Source organism: Molossus molossus, unplaced genomic scaffold (genome assembly GCF_014108415.1).
Source record: "Molossus molossus isolate mMolMol1 unplaced genomic scaffold, mMolMol1.p scaffold_m16_p_19, whole genome shotgun sequence".
In the NCBI taxonomy this organism is placed as follows: domain Eukaryota; kingdom Metazoa; phylum Chordata; class Mammalia; order Chiroptera; family Molossidae; genus Molossus; species Molossus molossus.
The window spans coordinates 36,387,240-36,401,932 of record NW_023425354.1 but is presented as its reverse complement, the minus strand read 5'-3'; the positions used below and the strand labels follow the sequence as shown (position 1 = coordinate 36,401,932).

The 14,693-nt window shown below is 51.6% G+C and overlaps 1 protein-coding gene across 1 annotated transcript; it reads right to left on the bottom strand.

Annotated features, from left to right (window-relative positions):
• Window positions 1–1,619: 1,619 nt before the first annotated feature.
• LOC118634965 (phosphofurin acidic cluster sorting protein 2-like) lies at window positions 1,620–4,277 on the bottom strand. The gene is made up of 2 exons (XM_036269833.1): window positions 3,322–4,277; window positions 1,620–3,111 (listed from the first exon to the last, which is right to left on the bottom strand). Exons 1-2 carry the CDS (start codon window positions 4,275–4,277, stop codon window positions 1,620–1,622), a joined length of 2,448 nt encoding a protein of 815 aa, XP_036125726.1.
• Window positions 4,278–14,693: the final 10,416 nt, after the last annotated feature.

Here is a 14,693-nt window from a genome sequence, read left to right as displayed (position 1 = left end):
GGGGAAGGAGAACCTAATCTCACAGGTCCTCAGACTTTCACTTGCCGTAGAATTACCTTGAGTACTTTCAGATGCAAATTCCCACGTCCCAGATCCCAACCCACTGGATCCTAATGTTTGCAAAGGATGCTGGGAACCTGCATTTTATCACGTGCCCCAGACGATTCAGATGCAGGTAATTCACCAGCCACAGAACCATCGCCTTGTGTGTTCTTCACAAGACATGCCCATCAGCTGTGTTTCTCTTTCCTACAGACATGAACCCTGGCATGAATTTCCTCTCCTCTTTGCCAGGAAGAGTGGTCCCCTCTGTCTTTTTTTTTATTATTATACAAACCCAAGGACATTTTCCGATATTTTGTTTAGATAGAGTGTGAGGGAGAGAGAGAGAGAGAGAAACATCGACATAAAAGGGACACATCGAGTGGTTGCCACCCACACAACCCAACCAGGGTCGGGGACAAACTGCAATGGAGGTACGAGCCCTGAGTGGGAACCGATCCCGGGTCGCTTTGTACCACAGGCCGATGCTCTAACCACTGAGACAAACCGGCCTGGGCTCCTCTGTGTATTTTCCTCCTACTAGATTGTGAACTCATTAGGCGTTAGGTATTATCCCCATTCACAGTGCAAAGGAAATGGCCCAAACATAGAAGATGCTTAGTTGCTTGTTGAATAAATAAATGACCAAAAATTTAACCACTCCGCACCTCGCCAAAAGCCCTATATGCTATAAATTTAGTTGCACAAAAACCCCCTGGAGGTAAACCCATAGAGACAGACAGAGATCAGGGACTGTCGGGCTGAGCAGCGGGGAGGAGGAATGACTACCAGGTCCTGATGTGTGTGGATGATGATGCTCTGGAACTAGAGACTGGTTGTGATGTGACTATAGTCGCTAAATGTTGTGAATGCGCTTAGTGCTGCTGGAACGTACACTTGGAAGGATCATACAGTTTCCTTTGATTTTATTTAAATTAAGTTAATTTTATAGCATTTCATTACATTTTACTTAAAATATATTTTATTTTTAACTAAATAATATGAGAAAAATAGAGTCTAATATAAATCTGGGATTTTTTTCCCCTGTGAGGCTGGAGTTTCTTGGAAACCACAAGTAGGTGGTTCAGGGGCACTTGGCCAGTTGGCAGCTGGGCCCTGGGCGGGGTTGAGTGGCCTCCGTGTTCTGCTCAGGACGCCCCCAGTGGGAGGCTGGCTCTTGGCCTCTGGCCGCTCAGCTCTGAGACTGGGCACACACCAAAGCTGGCCCTCGGGGAGGTGACTCCTGGCATCCAGGAAGGACAGGGGTCAAAGGCAAGAACTCCTCTCACTGGGGTATCAGGATCCTGAGGACAAAACACACCGTCCAGGAGTCTCCTGCCCAACACTGCCTGGCTGACCTCCCACCCGTGGAAGTGTTCTCGTTAATAACAGAGCAGTTGGGGGCTCCCAGTGGGGGTCACCCCATTAGTTTCCAGGTTGAAAGCACATTTGCACTTAACAGGGTTTCTCTTTGTGTTTCTAGAGTCTGTCTCTACAGTAAACTAAATTGTTAACAGAAGAGCAGCTGGGCCCTCCTGGGCTCGGCCACGGCAGGGCGAGAAGGTGGATTTGGGGTTTCAGAAGAGGCAGACGGGGAAGTGCTGGACGTGGGAGGACCACTGGGCGTCCAGCTGGAGGGACTGCACGTCCTTCCACTCCACGCCGTCGATACGGACGTGCTGCACGTTCTGCTGGTGCTGGGCCGTGCAGACCAGGCGGCTGATGCCCTCAATGCACTGGCTTTGGGCCTCCACATCCTCCTCCTCAGTGTCCTGGTCCTTGGTGATGACACTCATGGACAAGCTGGGCGTGGCTCTGGCCTCACCCCTGCTGGGCAGCCTGCTGACCTGGAGAGACTGGAAGGTGTCCTTGAGCATATTGGTGGCAGTAGGCAGGTCTCTGTCCTCCGCATCTCTCTCCTTGTCTGTGGGCTGAGCTGCCGTCCAGTAATCCACCTGCAGCTCCATCGGCTCGGTGCAGACGCCCTGGCTGCGGGAGGAATTCCCACTCACGGACGGGGAGGAGGACGGGCTGTGAGAGGCCTCCTTGGCGGCTGGAGATGTGGACGGCAGGGTGGACGAAAGCACACTGGAGCACGAGGGGGCCGCATTAGCTGAGTCTCCTGAGGTGGCCGAGGACGGTTCCACTGTTTCCACCTTCACCAGCCCCAGGAAGGGAATGAACCTCTGTGAGGACTGCTCATCGGGGCTCTTTGGCTTGTAGGTGAGCTTGGCTTGAGCGATGGGCAGCTGGTGGACACAGCTGGCCCCCACGAGGTAGCGGGTGACTGCGAACGCGATGTCCTGCTTGTCCAGCTCGGTGCTCTGGGCCTCCAGCTTGGTGAACAGGTCCCGCCAGGCCCGATCCGGGAAGAAGTTGTTGTCGTGGTCATCCACGGAGCCCAGGTACCAGGGCACGGGGTGGGACCCCAGCGGGAGGACCTGGAAGCACAGGTAGGCCTGCAGCTCGGGCATCTTGGGGGACAGCTGCTCCACGCAGAGCCGCAGCACGGCGCTCAGGTAGTGCTGTGCCCCCACCACCGCGATCTTCATGGGAACTCGAGGCCGGGCATGGTGTTGGCTGTATCTCTCCATCTGCGACACGATGGTGCTGAAGGCCACCTGGAGGTCAGACTCAGAGCAGGTGCCCACCACTGGCAGATTTTGCTGCTGCAGGACGTCCCACAGGAACTGCCCCTGCCAGTCGGAGGTGTTGATGACAATGACATGGTCAGGCAGCTGGTCGTAGGGGTAGAGAATGGCCCTTAGCTGATCATGAACAGTTTTCTTGGGGACCTGCAGCTGGCTCTGTGGGTCTGGGCAGGTCTTGTTGTTCTGGCTGTTGGACAGCTCATCCAGTGGCCCCGCCTGCTGATCCCCCATGAGGGACATGCTCTGGCCTCCATGGTTGGCCTGCTTCCCCTCGAGCTGGGTGGAGGGACTCATGAGAGACTCTGGCTTTCTGAGAAGCCTGCTGGCCTGCAGCGTCTTTGTGAACTTGTCCTCCATGGAGGTCTCGGCCTCCGGGCTGTCCTCCGGCTGTGCAGGCTGCTCCTCAGGGGAGGCCGTGCTGTGGGAAACTGAGTTGGCAAAACTGTCATCCAGCTGCTGGCCTCCCGGGGCCCACATCTCTGGAGCGTTGGTGGGACTAAGAGGCTCCATGTGGCTCTGGGCACTTTGGATGCTGTCAGTATCTGTCTCCAAGGTGGACTGTGACAGGTATTCTATATATGGCTCGAGCTTGGTCTCAGGGGTGCTCGAGATGCTGTCATCACTCCACAAGTCAGAGCCAGTAGGGGTGGGCGTGCTGTGTGCAACTGGCTCTGAGATGCTGTCACTTGGCTGCTGGCCTCCCGAGGACCACATCTTTGCTGGCACACTGGCTGGACTCGGAGGCTCCTTCAGGCTCCAGGCACTTTGGAAGCTCCCGGACTCTGTGTGCAGGCTGGTTTGTGACAGGCTTTCTATGTATTTCTGGACCTGGGACTTGGGGGTGCTCAAGGTGCCGTCATCATCCTCCGTTTCGGGGCCACTATCGCTGGAATACTCCAGGGTGATGTTGATCAGGTTCAGGTCTTCCTCCATCCTGGGGCCATGCTCCCCAGTGTCCTGCTCAGAATCCAGGACCTCCTGGGACACTGTGAGCCTGGGCAGCAGCCCCACATCATTTGGCCAGAAGCTTTGATGTTTTATCATAGATGTAGTCTCTACTGATGACTGCCACTGCTTGTTGGGTTTCCCCGAGTCCATGTCATCCTTTTCCAGGTCTTGCCCACATGAGGTGTTTTTCCTGTCCTCCTGCCCAGAGTGGAAGCTCTCATTCCCCTCATACTTATTTGTGGCCTTGGCGATGGGGCCGGCCTGCATGGCACAGTCCTCATGCTCGATGGGCTGGCTGGTCAGGGAGAAGATCCAGATCTCGGCCACCTTGGGGTTGGCATCCTTGGGGCTGCTGCAGAGGCTCAACACCTGGTCTCCCTCGAGGGGTTGCTGCATCACCTCGGCCATGTTGATGGTGCCTGTGGCCAGTGTTTTGTAGGCAACCATTTTGCAGTTCAAGAGGGTCCGCATCTTTGAGCGCTTTCTGCGCTGCAATATGATCTCCAGCTTGTTGCCTTCTCCCTTTAGGATGTGGGGATATCGCAGGGAGAAGGTCAACGTCAGGTCATTCTCCCCGTGTCCACTTGGGGGCAGCATGATCTTCTGGGACCTGAGAATGTGCTTGGATCCCTGCATCCTGATGGCTATAACTGCCGATTGCAGCTCACGCCCAAGGTCCCCGCAGACCACCAGCTTCTTCACAGTGAGGCTGCACAACCTGGGCACGCAGGTGGGGCAGGAGACGTCCACCTCCCAGTCAGGGAACTGACCCACAGGCACCGTCCTGTTGAGTGCTGCTGGTGCACCGGCCTGGCTTCCGGTTCTGGACGAAGATGCTGACGCCTGCACCATGTTGGTTTTCCTTCTGTTCAGGGTGGATGATCTCTCTCCCTGGGGTGGGACAGAGGAAGGACATGTCGTCAGAGGCAGCTCATGAAGTGCCAGGTGGGATGGTCACTGCAGCTAAGACTGAACCCACAAGCCATTAATGATTATGGCAAGAGGTGGGACACAGGTGACCACAGGAAAGAAAAGGTTCTTAGTGAAATAGACCCAGAGACATGGAAGTAGGGTATAGACTGAGAGAACGCAGAAGAGGGAGTTGGGGGAGGGAAAAGATAAACCACAGAACTTACATGCATATATGGCTAAACAATGGACATAGACACCCATGCTGGGGATGAAGTGTGTGAGGGGACTCGGGAGCAGGGAGTCAAGGGGAGGTAAGGAGAAACATCTATAACAAAAATTAATCAATTTGAAAATGAAGAAACAAAACAAAAGGTTTATGGCAGGAAATGTAGAATTGAAGTGGGGAGAGAGGAAACACTTCAGTATCTCAGGTCACTATTTTGGCAGAGGGTGGACAGCACCCCCTGTATTAAACTATCACCCTGGGGTGTCTGACTAAACACCCCATTCTATGATGAGAACGCAGAGATTTTCCTGGGGTGGAGGGTCAGGATATTAGGACTGTGGGATGTTCAGAGCAGCACCACTGAAATGGTAACAGAAGGGAATCACGTCCCGGACTAGTTGCAGTGAAGACGTGGATCGTCATGGTAACCAGTCCTCCTCCTGCTGTGTTTTGCAGCCCATGGGCCCCCAGCTCCTTACCTGTAGTGGCCAGGATGCAATTCTCAGGGCGTCCAATGGCAAAGCAACATACTTGGTACCATGAGCCCCATGTCCTTTGGGGAAAAACATCACTACTAATCACGATGGTGTGTTAGACTGGGACAAGTTGTGCAGGAATTACCAGGCATTCATGGACACCTGGGGATGGGCATTAAAGAGGCAATATCTGCGGACAAACAAGGTCACTACATAATTCTAAAGGAATAGATCCAACAAGAAGATAGAACTTGGGTAAACACATATGGACCCAGTATAGGAGCACTGAAATGTATTTTTAAAAACTCTTGGAGGACATTAAGAAAGAAATTGACAGCAACATAGTCACAGTAGGGGACTTTAACACCCCACTGACTTCACCAAATAGATCTTCCAGACAAAAAATTAAACAAGGAAACAGTGACCCTGAGTGGCACACTAGATCAAATAAACCTAACAGACTTTTCACCCATAATTGTAGAGGCCACATCCTTCTCACATGTACATGGGAAAGTCTCAAAGAGGGACCCCATGTTAGGACACAAACTGAGTCTCTGCAAAATACAAGAGGGTTGAAATCATATCAAATGTCTTTTCTGATCACAATGGCATGAAATCAGAAGTCAACTAAATAAAAACACACAAAAGCCTTCAAACACATGGAGGCTAAAGTGCATGTTATTAAACAATGAACGGGTTACCAATGAGATCAAGGAAGAAATAAAAAATTCCTGGAAAAAAAATAAAAATGAGCACAGAGCAACACCAAGTCTCTGCGACACATCAAAACCATTCTGAGAGGGCAAATCATAGCACCACAGGCCAAACTCAAGAAAGAAGAACAGTAGCTAATGAACTATCTAACCCTACAAGTAAATAATTAGAAAGAGAACAGAAGAAAAGCTCAGAGTAAGTAGAAGAAAAGAAATGATAAAGATCCCAGTGCAAATAAATGACAGAGACTAACAAAAAAATTATATATAGATACAAGATCAATAAAAAGAACCCTGGTTCTTGACAGAGATAAGGAAAGCGGAGATCCTCTAGGGAGACTCTTCAAAAACCAGAGAGGACCCATAAATAAAATCAGAAATAAAAACAGGTGAAGTAACAACAGAAATATAACAATTCTAAGAAACTATTCCAAACAATTAGGACAACCTGGGAGAAATGGAAAATTTCCTAGAAAGAGCAGTCTTCCCAAACTGAATCAGGAAAAATCGCAGAGCCAGAATAGACCAAAATGATGATGATAATAATGACGAAATTGAAGTAGTATTCACAGATCTCTCAGATAACTAGTCATGAACCAGACAGCCTCACAGCAGAGTTTGATCAAATATTCAAGAAGAACTAACTCTTCTCCTCCTGAAACTATTCTAAAACATTCAAGAGGAAGGAAGAGTTCCAAGCTCTTTTAAGAGACCATCATTATCTCAATTCCAAAACCAGGTAAAGTCACTACAAAGAAAAAAACCTACAGGCCAATATCCCTGATGAACATAGAGGCCAAAATCCTAAAACAACAGCAACAACAACAATAAAACATTAGAAAATTGGATCCAGGTATATATTTTAAAAGATTATTCAACATGAACCAGTGGGATTTATCCCAGGGATGCAGGCTTGGTACAATATTGGTAAATCGATAAAAGTGATACATCATATAAACAAAATGAATGATAACAATTATTTGATCGTATTAAAAGTTGTGGAAAGAACATTCAACAAAACCCAGCTCCCATGTGTGATAAAAACTCTCAGCAGAGTGGGAATAGAGGGATTATACCCAATTTAATAAAGGCCATATATAAAAAGCCTACAGCCAACATCATAATCAGTGGCAAAAATTAAAGTGTTTCCCTTAAAAAAAGGAACAATCAGGGATGTCAGCTTTTACCAGTATTCTTTAACATAGTACTAGAAATTATCGCTACAACATTCAGACAAGAAGAAAAAATAAAAGGCACCTTAATAGAAAAGGAGAAAGTAAAACTGTCATTATTCAAACATGACATGATATTGTACATAGAGACCCCTAAACACTCCACTAATAAGCTACCAGATTTAAAAAATGATTGAACATGAAGCAAAATGGCACCAAAGTCTCATCTGATATTTATAAAAATTTGAGGACAGTGTCTTGGCAGCTGGTCTGAAAGTGGCTGGACAGCGAGAGTGGGTGGGGAGGAGATGGGGATCCAGATCCCCAGACTCTAGAAGGATCTCAGGGGAGTAGCAGGGCGGCTTCTGGACCTTGGGGGCCACATTAAGTGCATGGGGCCCTGGAGTTTGGGTCACCTCGGCACCTACACTCACCCTGAGGCGGCCGTGCTGCACCCCTGTGGGGGGGCGGGGCTCCTGTGCCTCCTGCAGGGGGATGGAGCTGAGGACCCATCTGTGAGCTCCTGTCCGCTGTCCTGTGTGGAGCTCTGTGAAGACAGTTCCCAGTCACCAGGCAGAAAGCCTCAGAGCCTGTGTGTGCTGCTTCTCAGACCCCTGGGACCCTGCACTCCAGACACACATACGCCATGATTTGCTCAGACCTCCACTGGGGAGGAAAAGGCACGACAGGCTGAGGGCCGAGGACTCTCCCTGGAACAGATCAGAGGCCCCTGGGGAAGCCCCCTCCACCTGCCTGCCCTGCCCTGGGCTGTGATCTTGGCAGGGCCTCATGTTTCCACCCCCCAGCAACTGCTCCTGCCCAGGGGTCCTCCTTCACGTTCCTTCCCCACCACCCCCCACATGAAGGGAGGGTGTGTGGGTTGCACAGGGATGGCCGCCTGGCCTGGATGGTCCGACCCAGGCCGCCTGTGTTACCTCGGTCCATCTCTTGAAAATGGGCAAAGACGTTGTAGATGAAGGTTGAACCCACGTCTGGAAGAACTCTCACTGCGGGGTCTCCGGAAACAAGAGCCCCGATGAGTGGGAACACAGCAAGAGAACATCTTGCTCTGTGAACTGTCTCTCACGACTGAACTGGCTGTTGGGCAGTTGCTAGAACGTGAGGCCTGGTTACCGGGTTCCAAGTTCTCTTGCAAAGTGACCTCACTTCCTGGGATGGCCTTCCCTGCGTCCCCTCATGTAATGGCAGCTGGACAGACAGTCCTGGGGACCGCTGACTGCTCACCCCCTTCTCCATGGAACACCATCTCTGCACACAGTGACCCCAACACACCCCTCTCCACAGCCCCCTTGAGGCCTGGGTGCAGCCAGGTCCTACATTTGAGGAGACAGATCTGGGTTCACACTCAGACTCTCTTTCTCACCTATTCTTGATCCTGGATAAGTCACTGTGCCTGCAGGGCCTGTCCAGCTCCGGCCTGCACATGGGATTATTCTGGCAGGTGCTCCTTAGGGAAGTTCAGGCACATGTGGGGTCGGAGCTGTAAGGCTGGGGAGGCTGTCATGGGAGGTAGTGCCTCCAACCTCATTTTCCTTCCTGTTGTCACCTCCCCTGTGTCTGCTTTACTTCAAATCTCACCCGTAGTCATTACATCTACTGTGTGAGTGTGTGTGTGAGCTCATATGATTTCACTGAAATACACGCACACACACACACGTATTTTTTTTTAAGTCTCTGTCATTTATTTCCACTCTGATCTTTATCATGTTCTTCCTTCTCCTTACTGTGGGGTTCTTCTTGTTCTCTTTGTAATTATTTCAGTTTTAGGGTTAGTTGATCAGAGACTTTCCTTGTTACGAGTTTGGCCTGCGGTCTGTGTGCGATGAGAACTTCCCTCTGCATTCTGACCGATGTGCGACCTGGGGAAGGCTGGGCCCCTCGGGTCACTGGCTTCTCTCCTCACTGACCCCCATGGTCTCCACCTTCCTGGTGGAGTGTGACTGTGTCCCCTCCACTTAAGTGTGGTTGTCATTAGTGACTCCATAGAAGATGGCAAAGTGATCCAACATCACTTCCATGACTTGGTTATAAACAGTCAGGGCCTGACCCCGTGCTCACTCTGACCTGTGTTCTCTGTCTGTGTCTCTCTCAGGTCACACTGAGGAATGAGCTTTGTGCTGGGCGTTGATGTCTGGACATCCACATGGCCCAGCACCGACGGAGACCAACAGGCAGAGCACTAGGCCTCCAGTCCCAACTGAATCCCAGGGACCCCGAGGGACCCCAGACCCTGAGGGACACAGTCCCTGCCTCAGCTGAGACCTCAGTGAGAGACACCGGCAGTCGTACCCGCTGAGCCACGCTGGGTTCCTCGTCACAGAACCTGTGAGCCGATGAGTGTTTGTTGGTTAAGTCTCCAGGGTGGGGTAACGCGGTCCCACAGCAACAGGTCACTCTTACAGTCCAGCACCGGCCCTGGCCCTGCCCTCCTCCCTCCCTCATCTCCCCCAGCTCCCGCAGCCAGCCCACCTCCTCCTCCTGCCTCTCTGTGCAGACACCCTCTGCTCCACGTGTCTGCACAGCTGTGCCTTCTGCCAGGCTACATGCCCGGAGTGTGTGCAGGGCTGGCTCCTTCTGGTCCTGCCGCTGGGAACATACATGTCAGCTCAGGGCAACTTCTCAGCCCCTCACCTGGAGCCTCCAGCCCTCCTCGTGGCACCTGCTCTGTCCCCGCAGAGTAATGGCTCGTTCCTCTCACGTGCTGTTTGTGTGCTGTGCCCCCCTTCCCTGCACGGGGAGCTCCTGGAGGGCGGGGGCCTGTTGGGTTTGTTTTCAGCAGGGACCCAGTTTGAGTGCTCAGGGCACCGTTGCTGAGGGAACAGATAAGCAGATCCATCCACCACAGATCAGCTCAGTTACAGCCCCACCGACTTTGTCAGTTTAGATGGACTAGATGGAGAACTACGTAAGTTCATCCTGTGATTTGAACCTCTCGTGGGTGTACTACCTTATGCTGAGTTACTGAGTCACCTGCCACATTTCCGTAGCTTGTTACTATTATTTTCTCACAAGGGGTGCTGTGTGGGTGTTCAGATTGGAGATGCACCCTTCACATGGGCATTCGGGAACCCAGAATTCTTCCATCATGTGCCTTCTTCATCCCCAGGACGTCACCCCCTGTGCTTCCACCAGCCTGAGGGGACAGAACACAGAGACATGCACACTGGGGGGTTGTCACCAGGTCTGCGGTGGCACTCACCCATCCCTGTCGTCTTCCACTGGCCACGACAGCTCATAGGGCCACAAGGGGGCTGGGAATGCCATCCAGCTGTGCCCCAAGTCGGGAGAATGAATTTTGATGGATGATGAAAGTCCTCTGACACGTGAGTAACTCATCTAGAATGACTGTGTTGTCCACGTCTCTACTGAGCATCTGCCGTGTGCCGAGCACCGTGCTATGTGGGAGACTGAGACTGATTGTGCAGCATCTTGGCCTGGGACAAGCTCCTGATCTACAGAAGGAGGTGAGACGTGGCATGAAGTGCCCTGCATTTTAAGGAAAAAGAATAAGGTGAACGTGCTCTGACAGTTCAATGAATGATTCTACATGTGGAAGCTACCTGGAGCCCACAGCAGTCGGACTTCACTTTCGGAGATGACCAAGATGTGGTTGGGAGAAGATGCCAGCAGGAACTCTAGAAGCAGGTCAGGTAGGTACAACATGTAATAAGAAATACTGTGCAGCCATGAACTCACAGATTTAACATTGTTAAAGGGCAGAGGTCATATTAAATGAAAAGTGAGTATATAGAGTGACCTTATATTTGGAATAACTTTATGTCTAAATGTGGATGAAAGCATACAAATAGGTTGAGGGGTAGGGTTCCGATCTTACATGTTAATTGTTCAGTGAGAAGGCTTCCATCAATATACTTTGGTTTCATGTACTATTTCCTTCAACCGGACATAAGGAGGTGTGATTTGGACATGTTATCCCCACACTTCCCTGCCCCACCCCAGGGCCTCTGACCTTTTCTGTCCCGGAACCCAGGGTCTGAACTAGGAGCTCAATACACACTCTCTGAAATGCCAGATTGGGACAAAGCCTGTGTTTTCCTGGTGTGAAATGACAGGACAATCACTTCTACTAGAAGGCACCCCCACATCTTGACTCTCACCTGTTGTAGTTGGTCTAAGCACAAGCCCAGGCAAAGACTCAGTTTGGTGTCTGCTTCTACTGCTGACAGAACCAGGAGCCCCCACACGTGCCATGTCTCACTCGTCCACTGGAGGGCAGTGCATCACAGCTCCCGACAATGACATTGACCCACTGCCAGTTTTTACAAGTTCGCCTTCTTCAGAAGGTGCTTGATAAACTTTGAGGTTTCTTTAAGGAATATTTATTAAATTTATTCTTCAATTTTATTTGGAAGCTAATGAAATCTCCCTCCAACTAGCAAAAATAAGGTGATCCACTGCCTAGCAGACGTCACTTGTGACACAGAAGTTCCACCTTCTGCGTCCATCTCCATCCCTACCTCTCCCCCTCCATCCATGTATAAAGACCTACCTCGTTAAGTGTCTTCTGCCCTTATGTGTGATGTATTCGAGATATTTGTCAATCATGTTTCCCCTTTTTGGTGATATGGGCCTTTGTTTTTGGTGATACGGGCCTTTGGGTAGCAAGTAGTCTGCTCGTAAGACCGTCGAACTGTCCCCGGAACCTGGGAGACCTGATTGAGTGACCAGCAGGAGCTCTCAGGAGAATCAGTCTGGCGGTCTCTGCACATCTCTAGTTACAGGTGTGTGACTGTTGGAGGTCTGTACCCCCCATCCCCCAGGGTGTCCACTAAGAAGTAACCCTGCATGTCAATCTTTTCACAGGTGCACCCCCAAGGCCTTGCAGGGGCACAGTAGGCATCTTATTATTTATCAAAGAAAAAGTTATGTTATCCAAGGGGTTCACCCACTGTCTGTAACCTGAAGTCTGTGACCGTCACAATCATCCCGCCCACCCACTCAGCTCAGCATCTGCTCCGTCCACAGAGAAAGGGGGGAGGGGTGCTCACTCTGCCCTGTCACCACCCTGTCAGACTTGAAATTCTGCTGACTTTCATCCTCCCTGTTTGCCCCTTTCATGACCCCAGAAGAACTTGGCCCATTTACCTTGTCCCGTTAGATTTAGATTTGGGGCTTGTCTGTGAAGATTACTTGTCCTATATCTTTAAGGAAAAGGACAGGAATGGGGATATGTTCAGTGTTCTAGTTTCTGTCCTTGGTGGGGGCCACACCCACGGACCACCACAATCAGAGCCCCGGAGCGGCGCCCTTTCTGGGGAAGCCAGTGAGCCCAGCCCAACGTGTGGCCTCCAGAGACCCCAAGACACAATAACGTGTCTCCTCTTTCCAGTACGGTCTATCTTCTGCTTTCCTTTGCCTAGTTATTCTTTCTAAACTGCCACTTCTCGGTGAGTCTAACTGGACTTTCCATGGGGTGCGTTTACCCGGAATGTTCACTGTGCCCTCCTGTGGCCTCCAGCATAACTGGCACCTCTCTCAGCAGGGCCTTGTGCCCACCTCTGCCCAGCTCCCTAGGGCAGCCAACAGGCCAGGTCCCAGAGGTGAGCAGGACAGAGCCCTCTGCTGGGCCACAGCCATGCTCTTCCTTCTCAAGCATGGATCAGCACCTGGGGATCTAGGAACTGCAGTGAGTGAGCAGGAGCCGAGGTCTCAACACGGTGCCTCGTGCCTACCAGCTCCTGCGTCAGCGTGACCCGAGAACATAGGGGAGAGGGTCCTCCTGAAACAGGGGTTCTGTGGAGGGCATTGGGGACACAGGCACTTGTCATGTGAGTGGGACACTCAGCACTGCCCAGAGGACTGGATGCCTTGTCCTGTGTCCTGGCTCCTGGGCTGTGCGCTATCCTGGTGCATCTGTGTGTGTTAGCTTGTGTGAGTGTCCCCGTGGAGGTGAGCGTCACCCTGTCTGCTGAGTTGATCCTCATAACGGTTTGTTAAATGCCAAGAGCTGGGTGTCTGGGGAAGCCCACCTGGTGATGCGTGTTCAGGTGAGCGAAGTTCAAGCCCATCCCGGAGTCCAGACAACCTCCGGGCGCCATTGAGGAGACAGGACTGAGGAGGGGCCCAGAGGAGAGGCCACTAAGGATCAGTTCTCTTTGTCTGTCACAGGAGGACCGTGTCATTAGCCTTGGGCTCTTCAAGGTCAGGTAAGGGCTAGGAGCGTAGGGTTTCCGGAAGGAGCAGGATCCAGGGGCCGCCTGCGCAGAGCGCCGGCTCCCCCGCAGATGGGGTCTCTGTGGGGCCAGGAGGCCGGTCGGCACCCATCTGCACCCCCAGGGCCACGTCTCCATGTGCCACTGCTGCCTCGGGAGGCAAGACTGCTGGTCACCGCAAGGAACCATCGCGCCGGGGCTCCCAGAGCTGGAGTCCGGCTTCCTCGCTGCCCAGCCTTCCCGTGCCTGTCCTGGGCTCCTAGGTCCTGATGGGTCCATCACTTGCAGCCCCCCCTCCAGCGTAGCTTCCTGTTTCCTGCCTCCATGCCAGTCTTTCCAATCCCTTCCTCTGCCTGAAATGCCTTTCAATGCCTGGTTAACATCATATATCTCGACTGAGCATAAATGTCAACTTCTCTTTAGTGGTTCTCTTTATTTTTAATTTATTTATTTATCCTTACCCGAGGACATTTTTTCCCATTTTTTTTTTTGTTCAGATAGAGTGGGAGGGAGAGAGAGGAAGAGAGAGAGAGAGAGAAACATCGATGTGAAAGGGACACATTGAGTGGCTGACACCCGCACTACCAACCAGGGCCGGGGACAAACTGCAACTGAGGTACGTGCCCTTAGCGGGAATCGAATCCGGGTCTCTCTGGACTGCGGGCCGACGCTTCAACCGCTGAGCCAAACCGGCCAGGGCTAGTGGTTCTCTTTGTAAGCGGACGCACGGTACTTCTCCACAAAGAAGGGTCTCCTTCCTCCTTTGTGCCGCCTCTCACCCTGAGTCCACTTGTGTTATAGCAACCACATCACGACATTGTCCCCATGTGTCTGTACTCCGTCCAGAGTAAAAGGGAAAACACTTTACTTCACTGATCTCTAGTGCCTAGCAGTTCCGGCACATAATACTCACTCTAAAAGCTTTTCCATCAAAATATATTTGTCCAAACTCTAGTCCATCCCATTCAATGTTAACAGCAATCAGAAATCTAAAACCTCCCGTTTCACGGTCCGCTGTGAGACTTAGGAAAGGGCCCTGGAAAATGGAGCCAAACTAAAAGTGTAATTTGAAATAGGAAACAGCTTCTGTTCAGACCGCAGTCCTGAGCTGCCAAGAGCAGGAGACGGTCCACCGAGGCGGGTGGCTGCCCGTCCAGCTCCCTGCTGGGACGCAGAGGTCCTCTGACGACACGTGGACCCTGGGGTGCACCTGCCCTCCCTGTATGTCTCCAGCCTCGCTTTAATCTCACAATGCTCTCAGCTGCCACTGTGAAATCAGGATGAGGTGGGCAGACAAACACGTGTTCATCTTTCTGGTCCGGTTTGGAACCCGCCCTAAGGAGAGCCTCGTGTAATGTT